General features: G+C 40.1%; 2 protein-coding genes across 5 annotated transcripts in view; both read left to right on the top strand.

The window, feature by feature from the left end:
- The first annotated feature begins 613 nt into the window (after window positions 1–613).
- On the top strand, window positions 614–10416 carry r3hdm4 (R3H domain containing 4). Of its 2 annotated transcripts, XR_015119311.1 has the most exons (9): window positions 614–833; window positions 2250–2407; window positions 2956–3077; window positions 3184–3301; window positions 3378–3463; window positions 4020–4105; window positions 4834–4889; window positions 5201–5421; window positions 7933–10416. XR_015119311.1 is itself a non-coding variant. In XM_086224821.1 (8 exons), the coding sequence occupies exons 1-8, from the start codon at window positions 793–795 to the stop codon at window positions 5302–5304; spliced, it is 771 nt and encodes a 256-aa protein (XP_086080947.1). In that variant the 5' UTR covers window positions 614–792; the 3' UTR covers window positions 5305–7922. The 2 variants fall into 2 exon arrangements, 1 of the variants encoding a protein (XP_086080947.1); XM_086224821.1 differs by lacking the exon at window positions 7933–10416 and having other exon boundaries at window positions 5201–7922.
- A 1010-nt stretch (window positions 10417–11426) lies between these two features.
- arid3a (AT-rich interactive domain 3A) overlaps window positions 11427–22700 on the top strand; it is a 44214-nt gene continuing 32940 nt past the window's right edge. The window contains exon 1 of one of the 3 annotated variants that reach the window (XM_086223749.1): window positions 11427–11743. The gene's annotated coding sequence lies outside the window, so the exon portion shown is untranslated. The other 2 variants (XM_086223747.1, XM_086223748.1) reach the window with 2 other exon arrangements.

Raw genomic sequence — 22700 nt, 5'->3', positions numbered from 1 at the left:
TTTCTGTCCTACTGATGCTGCTGAACTTGGATGACAACTTAAATGGAAGTGTGTTTATCAAGCAAGTTATGAAATGTTACATGAGCTGCGCCAAAGATTGCCTGTTGAAAAGATGACCCACACGAGCATCTAAAACCTTCTACACACCAGTCATGCAAATATGTGAGGTTTTGGATCTACAGAAATGCCGAGTAGTATCCATGGTGTTTGTTAGATGGTTTTGAGGAAACAATTGAAAGCTACCAAAAAGTTTGATGATACTCTTTTCTGCAAAAAACATAACTGAGCAACATTCTGTTAATTTCAAAGCTGCCCTGATGCATCTTTTACCCTAAAAAATCACTGCCTGCCAGTTTATTACTGTCTTCCACCGGGGTGCCATAACGCTGTGATTTAATTCACTGGATATAAGGCTTTGGTTTTTTTTTTGTATGAACTTATGAAAACTCATTAAATTTTGGTGATACAGCTGCAACGCCCTTTGAAGGTTTTTAAATTCGTCAAGTGAAGTAGGTGACGATTCGTCACAGTCGTTGGTGTTGATGGAGGAGTGAGGACGGCAGAGTGAGAGCTCTTACTGCCTCCTCTCTTTGTCAGAGGGGGAGGACAACAGCTATTTTTGTTCCGCAGGTTCAAGATAGCAGTAGCAGCAGCTAAGGCTAGCTGGCTCCTTCCAAAATAACCTGCCACACATAGCCACTGTGTTAACTACCTTCTTTGTCGTTACATCTGTTCATTTACACGTTTCTTAAAGATCCGGACGCAGTGTTATTTTCTTAAGTTTTCAATAAGATGGTCGTTTTGACAAACAACAATGAAGAACAGGATTATATGTGAGTGGGAATTTACGAGTCTTCACGTTAGCCAGTTAGCAGTAGCCTACATTTAAATAGCAAAACTTAGCTCATTTAGCTGAACTGGTATCAGAATATCGTGCTCACTAACGATTAAAAACTACACAGTCCAAGTTGCTAATTTTAGAAAATATTTAATATTTTGCTTTTTCATTGCCACACAATTAAATCTGTTGTCTCACGTAGCCTTCTCGCTGCTAAAGAGCTTCCATGTTTTTATTGTTTTCATGATGAATAATTGTGTTTCTATTATCAACCTAGAATTTACGCCAGTGTTGTGGGCTTTATACAGATTGTATTGGAATTTTCTTGTTTGTTTTTTTTTCGATCAAACGTAATATTGATCAAGTCACACAGATTGAGTATGGAATATTGGATCAACATCTACAGTATGATGGTAACAAAACTTGTATTAGTGTCAGGTTTCTAGGTGCAGTCTGCTAATTATTACGAATTTGTTGTGTAACCTAACCAACCCAAGCAGAGGCGTCTTCATATAATATTGCCAAACCACTCAGCAGCAGTGTTGCTAACCTGCAGGGCTCAGAAAAAGAATTGCATCAGCTGAGTATGTTGGCGCCTCATAGGTAGAGAACCCAGCAGAGGCGGTGCTCCTCTCTCTACACCCACTGACCTACATGTGAGGCTGCAGGATGCTATTCCTTGCTTTGACCCACTTAATATCACATGATATTATCCATTGTAAAACTCTTGAATTGAAATCCTCCTCACTTTTTTCAGCAACCTGGGCTGTTTGGTGTAATTGGGTGATGTCTCAATGCTGTATTATCTTTCTGGGACTGTGTTTCACAGTTGTATATCAAAATGTTTCAGCGTATTTCTATTGGCACCATTTTGCAGCAAATATGCAGTTAGTGAGCCAGTGGACGGACTCATTCTTCACAAGATTCGGCTTCATCACGAAAGCTATTTAATCTTGTTGCTGCATTATCATGAAAGTAACCTGTTGTTGAGGCAATGGCAAGACATTAAAATGTTTATCATATCGGACACTTTGGCCTTCAACATACTCATGTCCAGCCCAGCCTAGTTGCTGATAGTGTCCTGTCTGTGATAACCACTGTCTAACATCTAACTTGTTTCTACAACATTCAGATGCTAGGTTCTTCTCATTGTTGTCAATAGGATAGTTGTTTGACAGACAACAATGACTTCACGAGTGGGATTTAAAACTCATAACATTATCCATCTAGTTATGTGTTTGTGGCTTTTTTGGAGGTACAGGCTGAGGAGAAGTAATTGTTTTTAAAAGTTAAGTATTTATGAACCTTTTTGCCTTGAACTCAGACTGACATGTAAGGTGCAGGTATTTTTTTCCCTGTGTTTTTGATTATAAAAGGTACAAATTGGAACTTTTTCTTCTTGTTTTTCCAGCCTGATTGAGGAGCGCAAGTGCACCTCCCTGCCCAACTCCCCTGCCAAGCGTGTGTCTGCATCCAAAAGGAAACAGTTCTTTATCAACCAAGCCATCCGCAACTCTGACCTCACCCCCAGAGCCAAAGGCAAGAAGAGCCTCCGCCGACAGGAGAACAGTAAGATCTTTACACAACTGATCAGATTTAAGATCCTGCTGGTGCCTGAGCAATGTAAGAAGTTTGGGTCACCTCACATTGATCGCAAGCATTGACACTTAAACTGTTATTCCTTATGTGTATCCATCACCACAAATTTGGAGATGATCAATACCTTTTTGCTGTATCAATTAAAATGCATTGTAGCAAAATGAAAATTACGGTACAAATTTCAATACAAAATGGTGGTTTTAGTTTCATCTCCTTGGCATTTTAGCACGCTTACAACAGTTTCGCAACGTAAAGATATGTTCATTGTGATTCATTTCTTCATTTTTATTTTTCAGCACGTTGTCTTTTTTTTTTTTTTTTTAATTCGAAACAGTTTTGTGACATGAAAAAATTAATCAGAAATTTGAGATTTCCTCCCCAGGTCCTGACGTTTGATATTGAACAGCGTGGAGTCCTTCCCTACCTGATGATTTCGAAGCCATTTGATCAGTGCTATAAAAGTTTGCTTACCAGCCCTGATTGCCACTCTCCGTCTGTTCCTTTTGCTGAAAAATCAGCGCGCTTTCTTGCCAATCTTCTTGAGAGGGACGAGTGTTCCAAAGATGATCTGGAGGTTTGCAGTAACCCAGCAATCCCATCCATCTTCACCGAGGCCTGCACCAACGGCAACTACATCGAGGTACATCAGCTGTGTTTCCATGTTTTCATAGAAACGTCCTGAGAAATCAGATGCTCATTATGGATGTGAACCAACTGATGTTTCTCCTCCTCTTGGGTTTTTTTAGCCATGGAACGACTTCATGAATTGCTCTGGTGAGGAGCAGGAGAGGCTTCTGTCTCTCCTCGAGCAGGAGGTGGCCAAGAAGAAAAGCACCAACCCTCTCCTTAAAGACCAGAGGAATGGTGCGCGCCCAGACTCAAATCTCCGTGATTATCTTTGTCTGTAAGCTGTGTTTTTAATAGTTTCGTCTCTCCACAGTAAATCCTGCCTTCACTGCTCAGGACTGCTTCCGGAGGATCGATCGAAGACTGCGAACGACTCTGAGGCGGAAACAAATCCCGCTGGTGAGCATCACCTCCTCAGAGAAAATCTCCCTCCTCTCAAAATTCAGTTTTTATTACCATTATTTGACCATTAGTATGCAAATATATCCGTACTAAGAGTTTGGCACAAGACCGTTTAACACTACATTTTCATGTCACTCTGCAACTAAAATAATGTCAACGAGTCACTTGTTGCTATTTCAATGAAGAAAAACAGGAATGCAGCCTGTCGGTGTCTTGGATGAGTGACTGTTGCTAGTCGGCTTTCAGAATGTCAGTGTGTACATAAATGAATCTACCTAATGATGGACAGCAGTGTGTCGCTAGCAGGAAAACTGAAATGACTTTCAAGTGCATCTGGTATGCTGCAACTAATAAGTAAGGTCGAAGGCCTCTTAATGAAAAAATATTTGCTTTATAGATTTTGCAATAAGACTGCAAGGATAAATGTCATCGGTGTCATCTTTCCTCTCAAACTTAAGTGCGTGTGACGGTAACGATGTACGGTCTCTCCTGGGGACACTGAACCTCTGTCTCTCTTCCTACGACTCACTGTTGTCTTGAACTCTGGTCACAGGGAACTCTGGAAGGGCTCGAGGAAAAACTTCTGAGCTTCTTCAACACTCAGCCTCACTCAGTTTACACAACCAACCTCCCAAGCAGGTATTAAACATTTTTATTTGGCTTTTATAACATAAATAAACTAGAAAATTCATTCTGAACAGTTTTGTACCATAATGTTTTAGTCCTTGAACTTCAGCTTCTTTATCTCTGCTGATGATTGATATCATTTTGCTTTTTTTTTTTTGAGAGGACCTGCCTAGACTCTACCTCTTACTGCCCATTACTTGTAAGGTTGGGTGGTTTTATGGTATCCCGGGGTATTCAAAATGGCATCAGTTTCATTACCATCTTACACCTGGTTTTCTCATACCAATAAATGGAGTTTGTAAGTCCGTTAGTACACATGGACGTTCATTCATTTCCATTTCAGTAATCGCTGATGTGTCCGCAAGCCCCTCCTCTCAGCTTAGTTTTGGCTCCGTACGTTAAAAAAACTAACTTCGCTTCAGATAGATTGTGAATAGTGTGTGTGTTTGAGTGTGTGCGTGTGTGTGAACAAGCTAACAGGCTGTGAGTGAGCGAAACAGGCTTTTACTGTTCTAATACTGGTTGTATTGAATTGTTTCCAATATTGAAAAGGTGAGATTTCATGTGTCAGATTCCCGCAAATGCAGCCACTGTTCTATTACACGTCAACAGCGTTTGAGGAAATTGCACGCAAGTGTCATATGGGGAAACTGGGTCGCTCCTGCAGTGACGCGATATTCAGTCTGAATGAATCAAGTGGGTGGTTGTGAGTAGTAATGTCTTTGCTGTTCATGAATCAGCTTTGAGAGACTGCTGCTTCACGCTGTCTGCCAGTACATGGACCTCGCCTCTGCAAGTGAGTGGAAATTCCTCAAGTATAACCTTTCCCTATTGTTTGTGGAGTGTTGCTTTTCCACACAATGCATTTTGGTTTATGAATAATACCATTTCACTAAAAAAGTAAATTCAGGAGCCATCAATTAAGCATTTGGTGTTTGTCTCAGCCATCAAACTCTATAACCAAAGCACACATAGTAGGCAGTAAGAATAAAAGTTTTGAATCTAAAAAAGTTTGTTTTTGTTTCTTTTTATTTATTATTTTAATGCGGTTTGGCTGCTATCATATTAGAGTGATCAAAGTCTGTGTGTTCTTGGTGGGACCCACAGGCACCGACTACAATGGGTCACGTCAAACTGAAGTGGTGAACAAGCAAGAAGAGTTCCTGCCGCCCACACCTCTGCTGTCTGCCTACCTGGACCAGTTGAGCTGAGACCAGGCCCACACCTGTCTGCTACATGTAAAGGAAGTCTGCAGTCTGTATGTAGCGTCCGTGTAACGTCTGCCAGCCTCAACCTGTTCTGAAACATGTTTGCTCCCTGTTTCTCTGGTGGGTCTCTGGTTTCTGTGGTAAATTTTCCATTAATTTTATCTGCAAACCAAATCAGTTCATCCAACTTGTGTGTTTGTTTACAGGTTATAGCGGTCAATCATTTAAACGCGCAAGGGTTTTAAAACAGTAGTATGTACGCTTTGCCCTTTACTGCTTGGCACAGAAATCGTAACCTTAGTTTTGCGTGAGCAGTGTTGTTGTTGTTTTAAGCGTTTCTCCGCCTGCCAGGTTTGTCTAAACCTTTGACAGAGAAATGCTAAATTTTTACATCAACGTTTATATGTTAATGTCAGCATGCTAATTGTTAGCATGTTAGCATATGAAGATGAGCACAGGTTGATCTGCATGAACATTCAAGCTAACTTCTAACACAGCGGAGCCTGGCCCGCTCAGCCGGCGACGTCTGGAAATAACCACCGTACGCTCTGGCGGGACATCGGTGAAATCAACCGTTACAATATTTTCGGTTCTCCATGAGATTAGCAAACTTGTCGAAGATGCTTTTGTAGTGTGTCAGGAACATTTCAGCGTCAGCCTTTAATTCTTGTTCAGCTGTTGCTCTCATACAGCATTAGCAATGCAATGAGTTTCCTTTCTTTATGTACACATGATAAATGGAGTCATTTATAAATGATTAATCATTAATATCAAAACTATAATCTGATCACTCACTATTGTGGGGTTCACAATACAACCCTTGAAAAATTCTAATATGATTTTTTTTAAAAAACAACAAAAACTGGTGGAGAGTGTCGTTAGCTTTTAAGGCTAAATTGACATGTCAGGCAGAAATCCTTGCTGCACTATAACGGACAAATATTTAACTGCTTTAATTCCGTAAGATTGCAAGTACTGTAATTTCACGTTGCAAGTTTAGAATGTAATGTCAGTTTAAAATCTCGGTCTCAAGTGAGCACTGTCTTTTTTTTCACGCCTGCCTTCCAGCACACTTCATATCACAACGTAGTAACATGACATCACTGATGACATCATCATATCCTCAGGAAGTTTCAAACCTGAATAACAAAAGAGCTCCTGAGCAATGAGATCCAACTCATATCATGATTTTGGAACATAAATCACATTGTGAGTCCGAGCCGATCGCTCAATGCGTCCGACTCACAACGTGATCTTGGAACGTAAATCTTCCGAGTGGTTCTGTATGAATAAATGACATTGAATTTCATAACTTTGAAAGAGTTATTAGGGTTTGACAGCAGTGACACAAAAAAAAGAGTGGAAAATTTACTTGGGACCTGTTACCAGTGTGTGTGTTTGTGTATAGGCTGAGTTCTGTAGCTCTGTTGTGGCTTTAAGAAGTTTTCGGTCCTGATGATGAATTACAAGAAACTGCAATGGTGCTAAAACCGAGGAATAGCTCAGTACAATACATACTTAAAGATTTAGCCTGTAGAATTTGTGTAAGTAGTGAGTTATGAAGCATGAATTTGAATAATCTCTGTATATGCACAGACACATCACTCATTGTAAGTCAAGAGCTAAATGTATGTTTGTTGGTGTAGAAGCACAGCTTAAAATCTCGTGTATTTACCTCCAGAATCTCACGTTTTAGGTGCAATTCTTCAGGATCTGCCTTGGAATCTGTCACCGCCAGCTCTGTCTTTGCATGTCTGACAGAACCTGTATACCAACTAATGACAGAGAAATAAGTCTTTCACAGCCGTGGAACCTTCCTTTCCACCTGAAGTGTTGTTTTAGGCTTCATTCAACTTTTATGCTCAGCAAATGTCGTGTGTTTCCTCAGCGCTGTTGCGGAAAAGGTTCAAATGTTAGACCAGTCGTGGCTGGACGATCAACTATAGTAACAAACGGTTAGTGTCCATGTACTCCACTGACAGTAGATGTGTCATATTGATAGAAAAATAACCACATTTCTTTAGTTTGACGGTGAACCCTGCTAGGCTTTGACTCAGATATACTTCAGCTCCGTTTTATCTTACAACCCTGGAAAAGCACTTCTGCCTTACGAAAACAACTTTCTATGTTTGTATTTCTACATTTGTACTTGACCGGGTTTAAAAAAAAAAAATCACATCCCGATTCTTTTCTACTGTCGTTGGCAGTGTAACAAAACTTGACCCGTTGGTGCATTTTGTCAACCAAAGTTTGTGCGTTTGTTGCGTGAAAATCCAATTTCTCAGGCTCACTCTGAATGTCATGTCGTGAATTTCTTGGTATTGTACATTCTCTAAAACGACTGAAAACTCTTCGATCATGTTCCCCCAAGAACCTTGTTGCGCTGCCAACATGATGAAATACTGGTACTGTAAAATATCGATCAGATTTGTGCCAACATTTGGATGGAAGAAGCCTTTATCAGTCTGAAAGCTTTATACACTCGAGTGAAACATGTTTGTGTATATAACGATGTGTGTGTTACAGTACGTATTTATAATTATAACTGTCATTGCAACTGCTTGAGAACGCTGAAAAACGTCTGAAAGGACTGTTTTAATAAATCAGTTTATCTCCTCTGATCTCTTTCAGTTACTCACTGAAATATTCATTGCTTCCTGGTCTTATTCGGATTTGGAAATCATCATCATCCTCATAAAACTCACGAGGTGTCTGCGAGACCATATTTTCTCCATACATTCGTTCAGTCCTGGTTTGTGTTTGGGTGGAAATGCACGGGCGTCATCACTTCACCATCGCGCTGCGAACCAAAATTTTGGTGCCTGCTCGTACACTTTGATTGAGAGGGTAAAAAAACAGAGGAGGAGAGAGACTAAGTGATGTCATCCTCGCTGTGTGCTCAGGCCCGACGCACATAAAGAGGCAACCGCAAGCTGAAAGCACCTCATTTCACTTCACTTTTAGTTTAAAACATGATGCCCACGATTACGTCTGACCGCGACCACTAGATGTCACTGTAGTACTGACTGTCGTTGAACTACAGCAACATTGACCACAAAAAAACGCAATGTGGTGGGAGCTGATCAAGTTAATTGTATTGTGTGTCCACCTTTAGTAATTTGCTGCAACTATATAGTAGATAATATAACAATGAAGGAGGTCTTGTACTGGTGTACCTACTAGAAACCATCACTTTAAAATTAAGACAAATAAAAGAGCTTCACTTACCTACTAGGATAAATAAATAGGTGGTGACAGGTCTCATCAAAGGGTGGCTTTTGATCGATAACTAAATATGATTAGCCATTGTCGTGTATTTTAAGTAGTATTACTTGTATTTTAAAGGTTATCGATTTGTCGGGGAATAAATGCAATAAACAAGTCAAACTTCTGTCGTACTTTCATTGTTAAAGACTCACACACACATTTGCTTAACATCAGAAATACACAAACAAAAGCACGTCAAACTCCGTCAACGTTTCTTCCGGGTATGTTTTCTTCCAGCTGGACTGCTCAGTTCTGACGACAGGTTCATCACCTGAGTGTGAAACAAGCACAAGATTTGTTTTCATTCACTGTTATTATTGAAATGTTTTCTCTCTTCATATCACGCGTGTAAATCTCTTCCTGTGTCAACCACATGCTGAAATCTAACAGCAACCTTTCCATCGCTTTGATATCAAGTGTGAAATTACAGTTGTCATCACTGGTGAGAGACTGAGAGGCGTTTGATTTTAATGTCATCTCTTATGGTGTGTCAGAGCAATGAACACCGACTGCCCTGGATCCTGTTACATCTACCGAGGCAAAGAAGGGATCCTTTTTCTGTTTTAAATATCTCAAGCTCTTTATTTTAGTAAGCAGCTGCAGGACAGCCAGCGACCTCTCAACACTCGGGGGCTATTTTCTTAGTGTAAAGTTAGGCTACATTTGGAAATGGATAAAGTGACTTGTGCCATATGGGAGCTGTCAGCAATTGTAGGACAAGGACAGACAGTCCATGAGTTTGGTTGATTTAATTTTGGCAGAATTATTTTCAAAATGTACTATTGACTCCTGCTCCCCCCCCTCCACTACCTTGGCAGTACTCAAAACTTGACAATTACTATTCACACCCTGATGGTGGAGGCTGCCATGAGACGTGCCAACCTCCTCATTAGGAGCAACATGCGGTTAAGTATCTTGCTCAAGGACACTTGAATGAAGGTGTGAACAGGGATGAACCTGTGACCCTTCGGTTGCTAGACGGCCACTGGACCTCTGAGCCATGCTGCGGCGTTGTGGGTACAGTGATAGAATTGTTTTGGTATTAGCATTATCAGGATTGCATTGGTACTATGCTCGAGTGTAAATAAGCTGTCAACATTTGGAGGACAAGGATGGACACTCCATGATTTAGCTGGATTTAATTTGGGCCGAATTATTTTCAAAATGTCAGATTATTCATCTTGTGCTTTTCCCCTACATTGGCAGGACGCAAAGCTTCACAATTATTATTCGCACCCTGATGGCGGAGGCTGCCAAGAGAGGCACCAACGCAGCCGTAGCTGTTTAGTGAAGTTAGTAATAATAGTAGCAGTAGGAGTATTAGTATGATTATTAGTATTTGTTCAATTCATATATTTACAATTACTACTATCTGTCTCTCTGTCTCTTTTTGTTTTTGTCCTTCTGTCTCTCTCTGTCTCTGTATCTTTCTGTCTCTGTCTCTCTTTGTCCGTGTCTTCCTGTTTTGACTCTCTGTCTCTGTCCCTCTCTGTCCCCAGCTGTCTGTCTTGCTGCAGGGTTCAGGGCGTGGGACCCTGAAAGTGTTGGTCTCTGCATCGTAGGACTGAGTATCAATACTACAGTTTTTAGTTTCAGAGGATGTGACGTCCAGATGGGAGGCTACTTTGGGGGGTGTCTTCATGTCCTGAATCTTTGAATCCGTGTTGAATTGTTTCTTATTTCATTTCCAGGGTTAAATGCGGTTTGAAGGTTTCATCTTAATGTTATTTAAAGTGTTATTGAGGTTAAATCATATCAGCAGCAGCACTGTCACAATAATTTAAGTCCTTATCAAGATGGATAATAAATCAGTCCAAAGCCGGTCACTTGCACAGCTCTACAATCACAAAGGGGGTGGGGGGTGGGGGGGGGGGGGTAGGTGAATGCCTCTGCTCAAATTATTTTTAAAAAAATCAAATAATCACATGATGTGAATGAATGAAATTTAGATCGTATGACGTCATCAACGTCATCGACCTGCAGAGGTTTAGTATTTCACTTTTTTATTTCATAGTTTTCTCATGAGACCACTCTTTCATTCACCTTACCTGCTGTAGAGGGGCTCTTCACCAAGGGGCCGTCAACAAAAATCCATATTGAAATTAAATGTAAAATCAACAAACAATTCACCAAACATTTATCACTTGAGAATATGCGTGAGTCTATGTTTGGTGATGTATTTTACTTGTTGTGCGCACCATGTAAAGCACTCTACAACCCTTAAATTTTTAGTACCATACCGCCAACCAAACGTGTATGTTACATTTATATTCACAGCACGCAGGAATACGTTTCCTTTTTTTTTTTTTAACATGGTGATTTTGTACAATAAAAATGTTTGTACACTAAAGAACCACTGGCATATTTTGTACAATTACAAGAAAAGCACGATAAATGTGGCTGTTTATAGATATCAATAAATACGACGTCAATACCAGAATTTGCAATACAACAGCCTGTCTCGATGAAATTTCCCCATTCAGGGACTAATGAAGGATTATATTTTCTGAATCTTATTTATGCTCACTTTTTGAAGGGGAAAACTTGACGGGTGATTAAGAGGAGTATTTTTACTCAGTTACTTGGTAGACCATTATAGCCTGGGTAAGTGTGCAATGTATGAAGAATCTTTTTTTTTTTAAATTAACAATTTGCTGTTTATTGCAGGAAAGAAATCAGTCCAAAAAAAGAAAATGCTATTATTTTGGTCTCATCTTTGGCTCCCCCTCTCTGTCCTCTCATACACCCTTCTTGCCCACTCGCACGCCTTCATTTAACGACGTCCCCTGCTCCGGGGGGGGAGTGAGGGGCTGGACCCTGCTGATTCAGAGGTTAGGAATTTGCATTTGATTGCTGTTTGTCAACCAATGGTCTGACTGTGCAGGCCGGAGAGTCTCTCCACGCCTCTCTGTCTATCTGAACGATGCGGGCTCTCAAAGCGACACTCAATCTCTGAAAACACAAATACAAAAGCTCGAACGCCTGGATACCATGCAGTCACATGAAACGACTTTATTTCTAGCTGATAAACACACGAACCACCTCTCTTCCTCTTTTTGGTGCTGTTTTGTCTGTGTGTAATCGAGGGGTGGGGGGGACTGGATTCACAGACGGGGAAAACGGGAATGTTTCTTCCGGTCCCAAAGAGTGTAAAAAACGAACAGAAGCTAATGTGGTAAGTTATTTTTGTCTTTATTTTTTGTTTATCTGCCATTTCAGCCGTTGAAACCACGTTGTTTCCATGGTTTCTCCCTTTCCTATTCTGCGTCTGTTTTTAAGTTACTCGTCACTCACTGGACTCAGCTTTTCTTTATTTTCTTTTTTTTTTCATCGATACGTTATCAAATCCGCCTGATCGATAACCAATAGCCAAGGTGGCGGATGGACACAGCTGCCATATGTCACATAACGAATCCAATTTAAGCTCAGTGAGATAGTCCGCAATAAGATGTGTAATAAACGTGAATCGACCGAATTTTAAGTAAATACAACGAAAGAAGAAAACCAATAATTACGTTAACAGCTCGCGCGGCTTACTGTCAGTTTAGCTAACGGTCGCTGTCCCCACGTTAACATGATTTTAAAAACACACACACACACAACTTGGCTCCGGTTAACATGAGCGGCCGACTATTAACGTACTATAAGGTTAGTTTGGGGTTAAAACGGATACTACTTGTAATTGCTCTTTCTCAGATTCACCGAGAAAATCGCAATTTAAAGGGTTTTATTTTATTTTTTACTTGGACTTAATCGATGTAGGATCGCCTTGTCCACCGTGAAAGCACCAATTTTGAGTAGCAGACTTTTACTGAGCCATTAAACATGTGCGCTGAGATTGTGTAACTTGGGTGCATCCTACTGCCCTTTAAGTCCGATATAAAAGCCAGCGTGTGACAGCAGCTGCTACTGGGCCTTGGGAGAAAGTTTGGCTGGTCACACTGTGATGTTGGGGGGGTCAAAACAGAGCTGATAGGTGCCATGTATCTGGTTTTTCTATTGGGGTAACAGTATGGAATTGGTTGTGTTGTCCAGATAAGGATCAGAGACCAAAGCCAATTTCTTCCATCTTTACCACCAATTTACGGTCTGTTTTTGGAGAAGTGGATGAAAATGTTTGGTGATGTTTGTAATTTTGTACAAATTAACATATGGCAGTCATAAAAATGGCAGTCTTACGTTTAGTGAACATCAGAAATGTCCTAGTAAAAAAACTAACAAGTTTATTTGAAACAACTGAGAGGGTTCCCTTGCAGTTAGATGTTGTTGTGATGGTGCTAACTGCTTAGTTTTTATTGAGTGAGGATTCAACCGAGAGACTCCTCAAGCTCAGGGCAGTTGCTTCTTTATTTTTTTATTGTGATAGACAACAGACTCTACATAAATCATTGGAATGAGTTGTTTGTTTGTCCTGTCCAAAGAAATGTCAGAAACAGAGAGTTGAAGATGTTCTTTAAACTTCTGTCCTGAAAATCCTGGATACTCCGAGTCAGTTGGATTTTCCTCCTGTCACTTTGAGGGCCATGGAGCTGATTGAGTGAGCCTGTGCTTCATATGTTACACCCAGTACAGTTAATTATATTACATTTTTTTTTATTTTTTTGTTTCAATTAGTCTAAAGTGGACTTTTAGAATACATGTAAACATACCAACTGGAAAAAAAAGTATGTTTCAAGGTCTGACAACATACCAAGATAATGTGGTTAGAATTTTGTCTCACTCAGCATGTATATGCTTTGATTGTTGCTGAACTGGCCACACATGCGCTCCCTTAGATCACGCTGAGGCATTTAACCCGGAAGTCAAACAGAACCCAGTCAAGGGAGTTATTATCGCCATGGCAGGCAAAAACATTTCCGGACAAAGACAAACTTAATGCTATCTCAGCTAAATGAGATGTCTGTTTTACTTTCGTAGTCTTTAAAATTAAACTCACCATTCAGCATGTACACTGCCCCTGGTTAACCTGTTTTAGTAGCTGACAGAAAAGAAAGTATGATTGAGGGGTCATTTTTGGAAGTCTTTGCAAAATCAACTTTACAGGCCGATGGAAAATCAGCAGGGCTAGATAGTCAGGAATTAAGAGCATATATGGATCAGAGATGAATTCCTCCACAGACAGTATGATTTCACAAAACTTCTCAGGTTGCATCACAGCTAACAATCCCCAAACTGTATGTCTGTGGAAGTGCAAAACAAAGGTGGAGTGGATGGATAAAAGGTTTGTAAGCATTTGTAGCATCTGAGAACAAGAGAAGTCGAGTCAAAACATCCACAAGACCAGTCCAACATGTGGGGAGTGACGATTAGCTACTACGAGTGCTACAGCAGGGTGGAGGGAAGCTGCCCTCTGCATAACAGGCAGTGTGTTTCTCTGTGTAATTTCTGTTGACTTAAAGCAGGCTGGAAAATACAGCTTTTCCTTACTAAGAGTTCTTAAAAAAAAAAAAAAGGCTCCTTTTAATGTGTTGCCACAACCAAAAGCGGCTGGCACTTGGTTTGCGGTAGGTGTTCCACCATAAACCATCAGCAGGGGTGGTGCGGGGGGGGGGGGGGGGGTTATAGACACATGAAGATCTTTATTGTTAGCTCTTTATCTTTTAAAACAGTATGGTTTCACTGGAGTTTGTCATTTTACTTGATCTAAATACTTTTCAGACACTGTGTGATGATTTTGAAACGTGAGGGTGCTGGACTATACATTTCACTCTACCACTATACTTGTGTTTGACAGGAATATAGTTATGAAATCGTGACATGATGAAACTTTATTTTAACATATGTTCCTAGACACTGTTGTGGTTTGCTGTAATGCCATGAAATCAATGAGGAAATGAGTTTTGAAACCCAAAAACCCGAGCAAGAAATCTGAATGACAGGAAGAGAGTGAAGAGAAGAAGTGTCTCTGAAGTTTCCTTTCTATTTTTTGTTAGGGATAGACTAATTGAATATTGATATTGATATCAGTCCAATACTGACTCAAAGAGGTGGATCAGCCATTGGTGATGAAAGGCCTTTTTTTTTTTCTTGGTCAGTTTCATGTAATTGCATTTCTAGGTACTATGTCTTGCATCAGTACTGCATTTTTCTATAAGTAGAACTAACAGTGTACAGAAAGCTAAAAGCAACGGCTCAGTAGTTTGTTAGTATTACTCATTTGCTGCTTGCAGTACCAGTTGGGTAAATATAAATGTGTTTTTTGTAGATTTAGTTTTTAAAAGTTAGAAAACAATATTTAAGTCAAACTTGATGTTGCATAACGCGTAAAAGACTGACATCGCTTGATCAAACATTCTCAGAGGGGTACCTGAAGCCCAAGTATCTGTACTGCTATATTGGGAATGAAAAGTCTCATTGGTGCATTCCTATGCTACGTCCTGTAGCCATTAGCAGATACTGATCTGGTTTCATCAATATTGGGCAATTGAAATTTCAGGTGATTGCTCAATATTGATGAATCTCATAATGTTGAGAAACATGTTGAATTTAACCATTTTCTCCTTAGCAAGACCAGTGTTGGACAGTAGCAACCAGCCAAATGTGGGTAATTCTGCGTAGTGGCAAAGTCACAAAAAAAAAGGCAAATGTAAGTACATTCTTATACTCTTGTCCTCGAAAATGTGTTTACTAACTACAAGCACCATCACCCTCCAGGTGAATCTGTTTTAATGTTTTCAAGGAGCAAGAGCAAGGCTGAGTTAAACAATACAGTGTGCACAGCAGTCTTTGTTGATATTGTGGCGGGCGCCACAAATAAAGTAATGTAGTTCATGTAAACAGAGAACACTGGGATGTCTGTTTGCAATTTTTGCTTATTATTGGAGGCTTCACCAGAAACCTCAAGGGGGATTATACATGGAACAAACTGTAAACTGCACTACACTCCAAAAACTAAAACTTAGCTGTGTGTGTGTGTGTGTGTGTGTGTGTGTGTGTGTGTGTCTGTTGAAGTGGAACAGAACCATGATGTCCACCTGGTGCTATTAATGGATGGAAATCTGTTATTATCAACAAGGTGGCCACTATAAGTATCGTGACCCTTTTCCAACCCAGGCCTTGGTTTAATTACACCTGCCAGTCATAGTAGCAGATAAGTAACCATCTCAAATTCACGAATATGTGTCTTTTCTGTCAAATTTAATTGTTGCCTCATCACAAAAAGAAAGATAAAGCGATATTTTACATTGTGGAACTTGCAACCCTTAGCAACATGATTATTGAACACTGAAATTCTTAAGAGATTTCCGGGCCCCTATAGCTCACCATCATCCTGCAATCACCTTAGGGGCTTGCCTATAAGTTAGCGCTCTAATCTGTTTGGTGCAATCTGGCATATGGTTTTCTCTGACTGGCACCTACTAATTGCAGCTTTCATAGAAGCAGGTGGGGGGAAGCATTTATATTGCGAGCGGCCCATTGTGGATTAGAAACGTATGGTCTGCGATCAGGTTCAGACCCTTAAAGGCCTCTCTTTGCCTCCTCACAATGTAGGCAGTTCTAAAAACATGTCATGTTATGAAACCAGGTTTACATTCTTGTAAAAATAAACATGTCAGTGTAGTGCTTTTTATAAAGATAACACAGTAGCCACTGACCTGCCAATGTATCAAGTGACAATATACTGATATTTCATATTTTGACATTTTTATTCAGTGATTAAGATACTTAATTGTTGCTTCTTTTTTTTTTTTTAGCTTCAATGCAGTTCCTGCAAATAAAGAAAACTTAACATAGAACTCTTAAGATAGCATTCATGATGTTGCAGATAATATGCCAGTATTTATCTAAAAATGTCAGGGACGTCTTCGTAAATATCCCCCAGTGGTAGGTGTTTTTGAAAAGACAGTAACAAATATAAAATATCTAGAATAGCCGATTCATCATCTGAGTCAAAATGCTGGCATTTTTTAGGATGTAGGATTTTTTTCTTTTCTCTTGTTAAGTGTGAATAAAAATGGCTTGGGCTTTCTGGGAGGGTCCCTGATGATAGATGTTAATCACTGCTTTCTTTATCAGCGACAAATCACTGATGAAAATCCAGGAAGTGCAAAATGTCTTTACTGTAATTGACATATGAATTAATCTCTTACAACGGGGCTGTTGCGTACGCATCTTCGTCTGTTTTCACTTCTCACGAAAATCACCTCAGTATCTGCTTGGGACAAAATATCAATACTGCTATTCACCAGGAAATTTCCTCTTCAGTTTCTGGTGGTCTGTCTCCTGACTGTCTTGTTTTTGACGCTGAAGGTGTTTGGTGTGATTGAAACTAACTTCAGTCCACAACCTTTTGTAGTTGCCATGTTGATTACATCTTGATCCCCGTTCTCTTCTTTGTCCGACCGATTGGTGCTGGCAAGGATTGAAAGGTCTGTGGATTCAAATTGGCACAAATGTTAGAAATCCTCACAGCCTCCTGTCATTAGATCTTCGGTCGCGGCCGGAGGGTATTTGAAAACCATTTGGAAGCAGCAAGTAAAAATGCAAATATCATGCTCAGTTTGCTCTCTTTGCATCATGTCTGCGTGAGCGGCACTCAAGGGCAGTTGGCCCTAAACTGGTTGGTGTCTGTGAATAAATGACAAACGTGCAGACTAGACAAACAGGTCTGATGCCTTTTTGTTGTCTTATTATCAAACTGTGATCCTTTGCGTTGTTGTCAGGACTGCTTGTTATTTTGTCTTGACATTCAAATCTCCTTCCAAGTTTTAAGAATGTGGACTTTAAGACCCCAGTTCACTCAAACATTCAGTAATTACCCACCTGTAATTATCAGCAGGAATTGTATGACAGAAAAATGTGTTCTGTCTGCACACCGCAAGTTTGTCTGCCTTTCAAGAAGTAGGAAAAACTGTGGCTTGGCTGGTTTTCAGTTGTACTTTTGCCAAAAACTACATTTCTGAAGGGCCTGCACGCCACGTGGGTCTTAAACTGGGTTATCCTGCCAAAAACGCAGGAAAAAAGCAAGTTACTTCACTTCTTGGGCTGGAGCCACGGGGGAATCCCAGCTGTAGTGACGGTGACGCAGGCAGAGAGTAGCCTAAGGAAGGATCTGAGGTTTTGGGATGCCCCCAGTTTCTCAACCAAGCTGCCAAGACAGTTGCAGGCCTTGTGGGTTGAGTACTAGCCAGCAGGATCTATCCTGGTGCTTGTCTGCCTGGATACCGGCACACAGCTGCAACATGCTGACTTGTCCATCAAACCTGAAGCATTTACATTTCATATTTGTGTCTGTTAGCACTGGCAGCCTGCCCAAGCAATCAAATGCTAATTTAATCAGATCCATGCTAAAATAAATACACCTGTTAGCAGACACAGCAGCTAGTTTTTATCTTTTGATGTATTGATGTGTGCATTCACTAGGAACTCAGATCCACTTTCAGCTCAGAATTTAAAATTTTTGCTCTGCATGTCTCAGAGAAGGCCATGTTACACTTTCAAGTTTTCCACTCGCCCGCTGACTCCAAGCTGACAAAGATGTGCCTCTGAAACTTCTCAAGACAATGACACGATTGCACAAATAATCCAACAAATTAATCCAGTTTGGGATACGGTATTCAAAAAGTTAAAAACACAACCCCCCGTTTCTCCTGCACCAAATGTACTTGTTACCATAGCAGCACATTTAGCCATGCGAGCTGCAACATGCAGGCTGTTTTCTCCTGAATCTGTTTCATGGTATGAGAAGTTTGGTCTATTCTGCTGCTCACATCAAGCAAATTTCGGCAAATTAGGTAAATTGGGTAAAATGTAAATGCACAGTTTCGGGGAAATGTTTCGCAAGTCATCACGTGTTTCGGCTGGTAAAATGAATTCATTTCACTTCTAGGAAGCTGTGACAGGAACTAATGAATAAAGATGTGTAGTGAAAGGACAGAATAACAACCGTAATAAAGCAGAGCAATAGCCCTGTTTTCAGCGATTAAAAAAACCAAAAAACAAAGGGACTCAGAGCTTTTGATTTAGTTCAGTTGTCGCGCTGATCGCCTCTTTGCCCACAAGAGCTGTCATGGCATGAGATTTGTGTTTACTTACATAATTCTACAGATTCCACGAGAAGCTGTTGGTAGATTTTAACATGTTGCCATGTTACCAGCATAGCGGTGGACATCTTTGCTGACCCAGCAAACCTCTTTTTCTTACCAAACATATCTGAAGACTTATCTGGTTATATAAAGTCCTTATCCATATAGCAGGGGTTATTATATTTTACTAGGGAGCTGCGCATGCTTAACAACATTTATGTTGCTTTCAGCCAAGGTAAGAATGTTTTGTTCCACTCAGTGTCCCGATGTCTTTGACTCATTAACTCAAGAAGTCTGAGTGTTCATAGACTGATTTATTCATTAGTTAGCCCCCCTGTAGTATTATGGCATAAGAAATCATATTATTTTTTTGACAGTGATTATTTCTATTATGGCTTATAAATTTAGTGAGAATGGCAATTTTTGCATTGATTTTCAAAAAAGTAAATGTGAAATCATGTAACCTTTGCTCAGGCTGGAGGCAAAACAAGCTTTTAAAGTAAGGAGATGATTTTTAGATGAGGCATCACCTTGGTGCTAAAAAAGTGCACATTGGGTTTTTAGTCCTGCTTGTCAGCCTGCATGTTAGCAAGATTCTGCAAAAACAACTTGACTGTTTCTCATGAAACTTTGTGGAAGAGACAAGCAGGAGCCAGGGGAGAACCCATCAGATTTTGGGGCAGATCTGTTCACAAGATGGAAACACAGAGCCTTCATTATGATTAAGAGATAGGACATTTTTCAGTGGAATGCTCAGAGGCTTGAGTAAGAGGCATCACACAGAGTGGGAACTATACTAGTGTCAGAAATTCTGATTAACTGGTCTTCACAGCCACATCGTTTCATCATGTTTTTGTCAGAGCAATGAACAGGGCTCTTGCCTCTGATGACCAGTCTACCTTGTGTATGAAGACAGACATGTCAATGAAACTTTGACTCAGGAAAATGATATAATGAAATGATAAATATAAGTCTCTCTGGTCATTTTAATTGATTTTTTGGGGACCTAGCAGGGGTATTCTTCTAATGAAAGGAATGCAGCTCCAGCGATGGAGTACTGCCGTCGACCATATGGCAGTTTCAAGCACAGCTGTATCTGATGACGTGTTGATATATTAAATTTTCTTTAATAACACAATTAGCTTTTTCAAGCCCCATTGTTCTCTAAATCCTCAATACCTCAATAATGAATATAACTGCTCTGCAATATTATTGTTGCTGTGGTCATGTTTTAGTGGATACTCGATTTAAAAAAAAAAAAAAATTAAAACTTTACTGCGAGAAGAATTTACCAGTTCGAGTAACGGCCTTTCATACCTGCACTTATTTAAGTTTCCTGTTTACATTTATTGGTGTATATGTGCTTACGGCGGATCACTTGGAGGCCCACGTACATGCGCTGCTGTTTGATAGATAACCACAGATTTCCATGTTGAGAAGTGGATCACTGGATTATTTTTGCTATCTGCCCACTTAATTTATTGAATTGCACCGTCTAATCAGATTTGGCTCACAGTGTTGCTGTGGCTGGGTGGAAGAGGTCATTGGAAAGTGCGTGACCAGCCTGTGCAACACTTCCTCAATGATCTTGTTGTTAGTGCAGTGGAGCTCAATGGAGCCTGTGTTATTGCCTTTGCGAGGTAATACTGCAAGGAATGTGAGCGAGGGATGCATAATCAAGACCAGCACCACTGACCAACTTCTTGTCTTTATGTTCTTATTTAATGTCAGAAGGATCATGAATCACGATTGTTTTGCTACGCTGTTACTTTCATGTCTCTACTGCACCAAATGCGAACCAGTGTTCACATGACAAATGAGTGCCCCAAGGTGTTAGAAAGGAAATCCCCTAAAAATATGTTAAACAAATAGACAACTTTAATATTCCATGGGATTCAGTGTTATTTATTTTTTAACGTAAAATCTCATGGAGCACACGATCAATTAATACATTATAATGTGTTAAAAATGTTTAAGTTAAATTGAATTTTAAATTTTTCAACAACAAAAGTGTGTAACTTGGACACAATACTTTGAAGAGAGAGAAACTGCCAGGGTATAACATAACATGGAAAAGAAGTCCCACATTTAAGGGAGTTTGTCTGTCATGAGAAGTCCAGAGTTAGCGTCTCCTCTGTTTGTTTTTTTTTCTTCATACTTTCACTTCATATTAAACTAGGAATCCATGCGTATGATTTAGCAGAGTTCCACGATCAGGTTGGATATTCATTTGTAACTCCAGGACTTTGAAGAGTTACAGTTTTTATGCAGGAGTCATTTTGTTGGATACCTGCTTTTCCTGTCTTTGAATTGTAAGACAGATTGAATTCGTCTCATACACACGATACCAATGCAAAGAATAAATAGACCTTTTTTTTTCTTTTCTTTTTTTTTTGCTCCATACATAATGGCGCCGTCCACTGGTCAGACCCTGTGGCCAAACATGAGAAAAGATGAGACAAATAAAAGTTCAGCTGTTTAACGTCTGGACTACAGCCAAAGGGAAGCGCTCAAAGCTCTTACCTGAAACAAACTAAATATTTGTGTAAACAGCCTCCAAGTTTATTTCATCCTGTTCTGTTTACTGTTGAAAATACAAGGATATTTCTGCTGAACATGCTAATCGGTAGTTATGCAAACAATGGAACACAGAAATAGAGTCTGACTGTGTTTATTATAGGGAAGATGACTAACTGAGCTTCAGCACCAGGCTGATCTTCTAACTGTACATTGATGCCAAACAGTTCATTGCTTAAAATTAATTAATCAATTAAAATGAATATGGCCAAGATCGAGCAGCAAGGTTTATTACCCAGTTTCAACCACAGAGCCCCTCCCTGTCATCTCAAACCTCCCAGCTTTACCAGGTGAAAGGTGCTTTGTTCTTTCTCTCAGTAGATGAAAGGAAATTCTCATCCCAAATTTTGAAATGCATCTTGCATATCTGATGCTGGCACGTGAACCTCTTCTTGTTGTACCCTGTGTTCATACATGCTGCAAAACCAGTTTGATGTACACTTGTTGGCAGCACCTTGTTTTCCAGTGTGAGTTGTACCAGCAGGGTTACATCATGTCAGAAAGTTCATGAAAAACAGGTATGATAGAATTCCTTCACTTTTGTTATGTTAGGAGGCTTTCGTGCTGTTTCTGAGTGCAGATGACACATTATGTGTCCATGCCAGCAGGCAGTATTATATGTATTATATGTGTATTTGTGTGTGTGTATGTATGTATGTATGTATGTGTGTGTGTGTATGCATATATATATATGTGTGTGTGTGTGTGTGTGTATATGCATATATATGTATATATATATATATATATGTATATATGTGTGTGTGTGTGTGTGTATATATACATACATATATATAAAATTTTAAATGTGTGTGTATCTGAGGCAGTGTGGGTCCCTTTATCTCATTGGAATTAGACCCTTAGCTCTCCTCCTTATCACTCTGTCCTGTTTGCTTAGACCTTGCAATCTTCCACCTCTTGAATGTGGGTTTAAAAAAAGAGGATTAACCCATTACCTCTCATCGTTTCTACTTCATCCTGGTTTGTCCTCCCCTCCCCCACATAGGTTCTTGCCACCTAGCCCGGCAAGCCTGAGTCCTTTGAGCCAATTAAGGTGTTAAACTGGTGCTGAGTGTCTTGCAAATTCAGTTATTCAACCTGAATTGAAATTGAGGGTACAAAGACAAAGATGGTATGACATGACACCAAAAGGACAGTGTTGAGGTGGAACCGTTCACACTTGTCACATAGGGTACTAGCTCATTTTTGCATGCTCTTATATCACCATATGAGAGCCATGCCAGCTGTATTTACACTTGTCTTTTACTCTCTGATAAACCAAATGCCCCGAAGTCCTATTGACTTGCAGGTAGAGTGTGCATAGGTTTTCCTTCCCTGGCAAATGATCTCTTCCCTAGCTGATCAGATATATGAGCCAGTGATAGGGAGGGGGGGAGGTGGGCAAACTTGTTGCTGTCATGTAGCTCTAAAACATTTTGACCAATGAAACTGTCAAGAGTTGATCCAACATACAGCAGGGAATTTAAAGGGCACTCAGCCCAGGATCACCAACACCACTTGGTTACACATGGA

Source organism: Aulostomus chinensis, chromosome 14, assembly GCF_037954235.1.
Source record: "Aulostomus chinensis isolate RoL2024-O1b breed Wild chromosome 14, RoL_Achi_v1.0, whole genome shotgun sequence".
NCBI lineage: Eukaryota > Metazoa > Chordata > Actinopteri > Syngnathiformes > Aulostomidae > Aulostomus > Aulostomus chinensis.
Note: the sequence above shows the minus strand (reverse complement) of the source record. Positions and strands in the feature narration are given on the sequence as shown.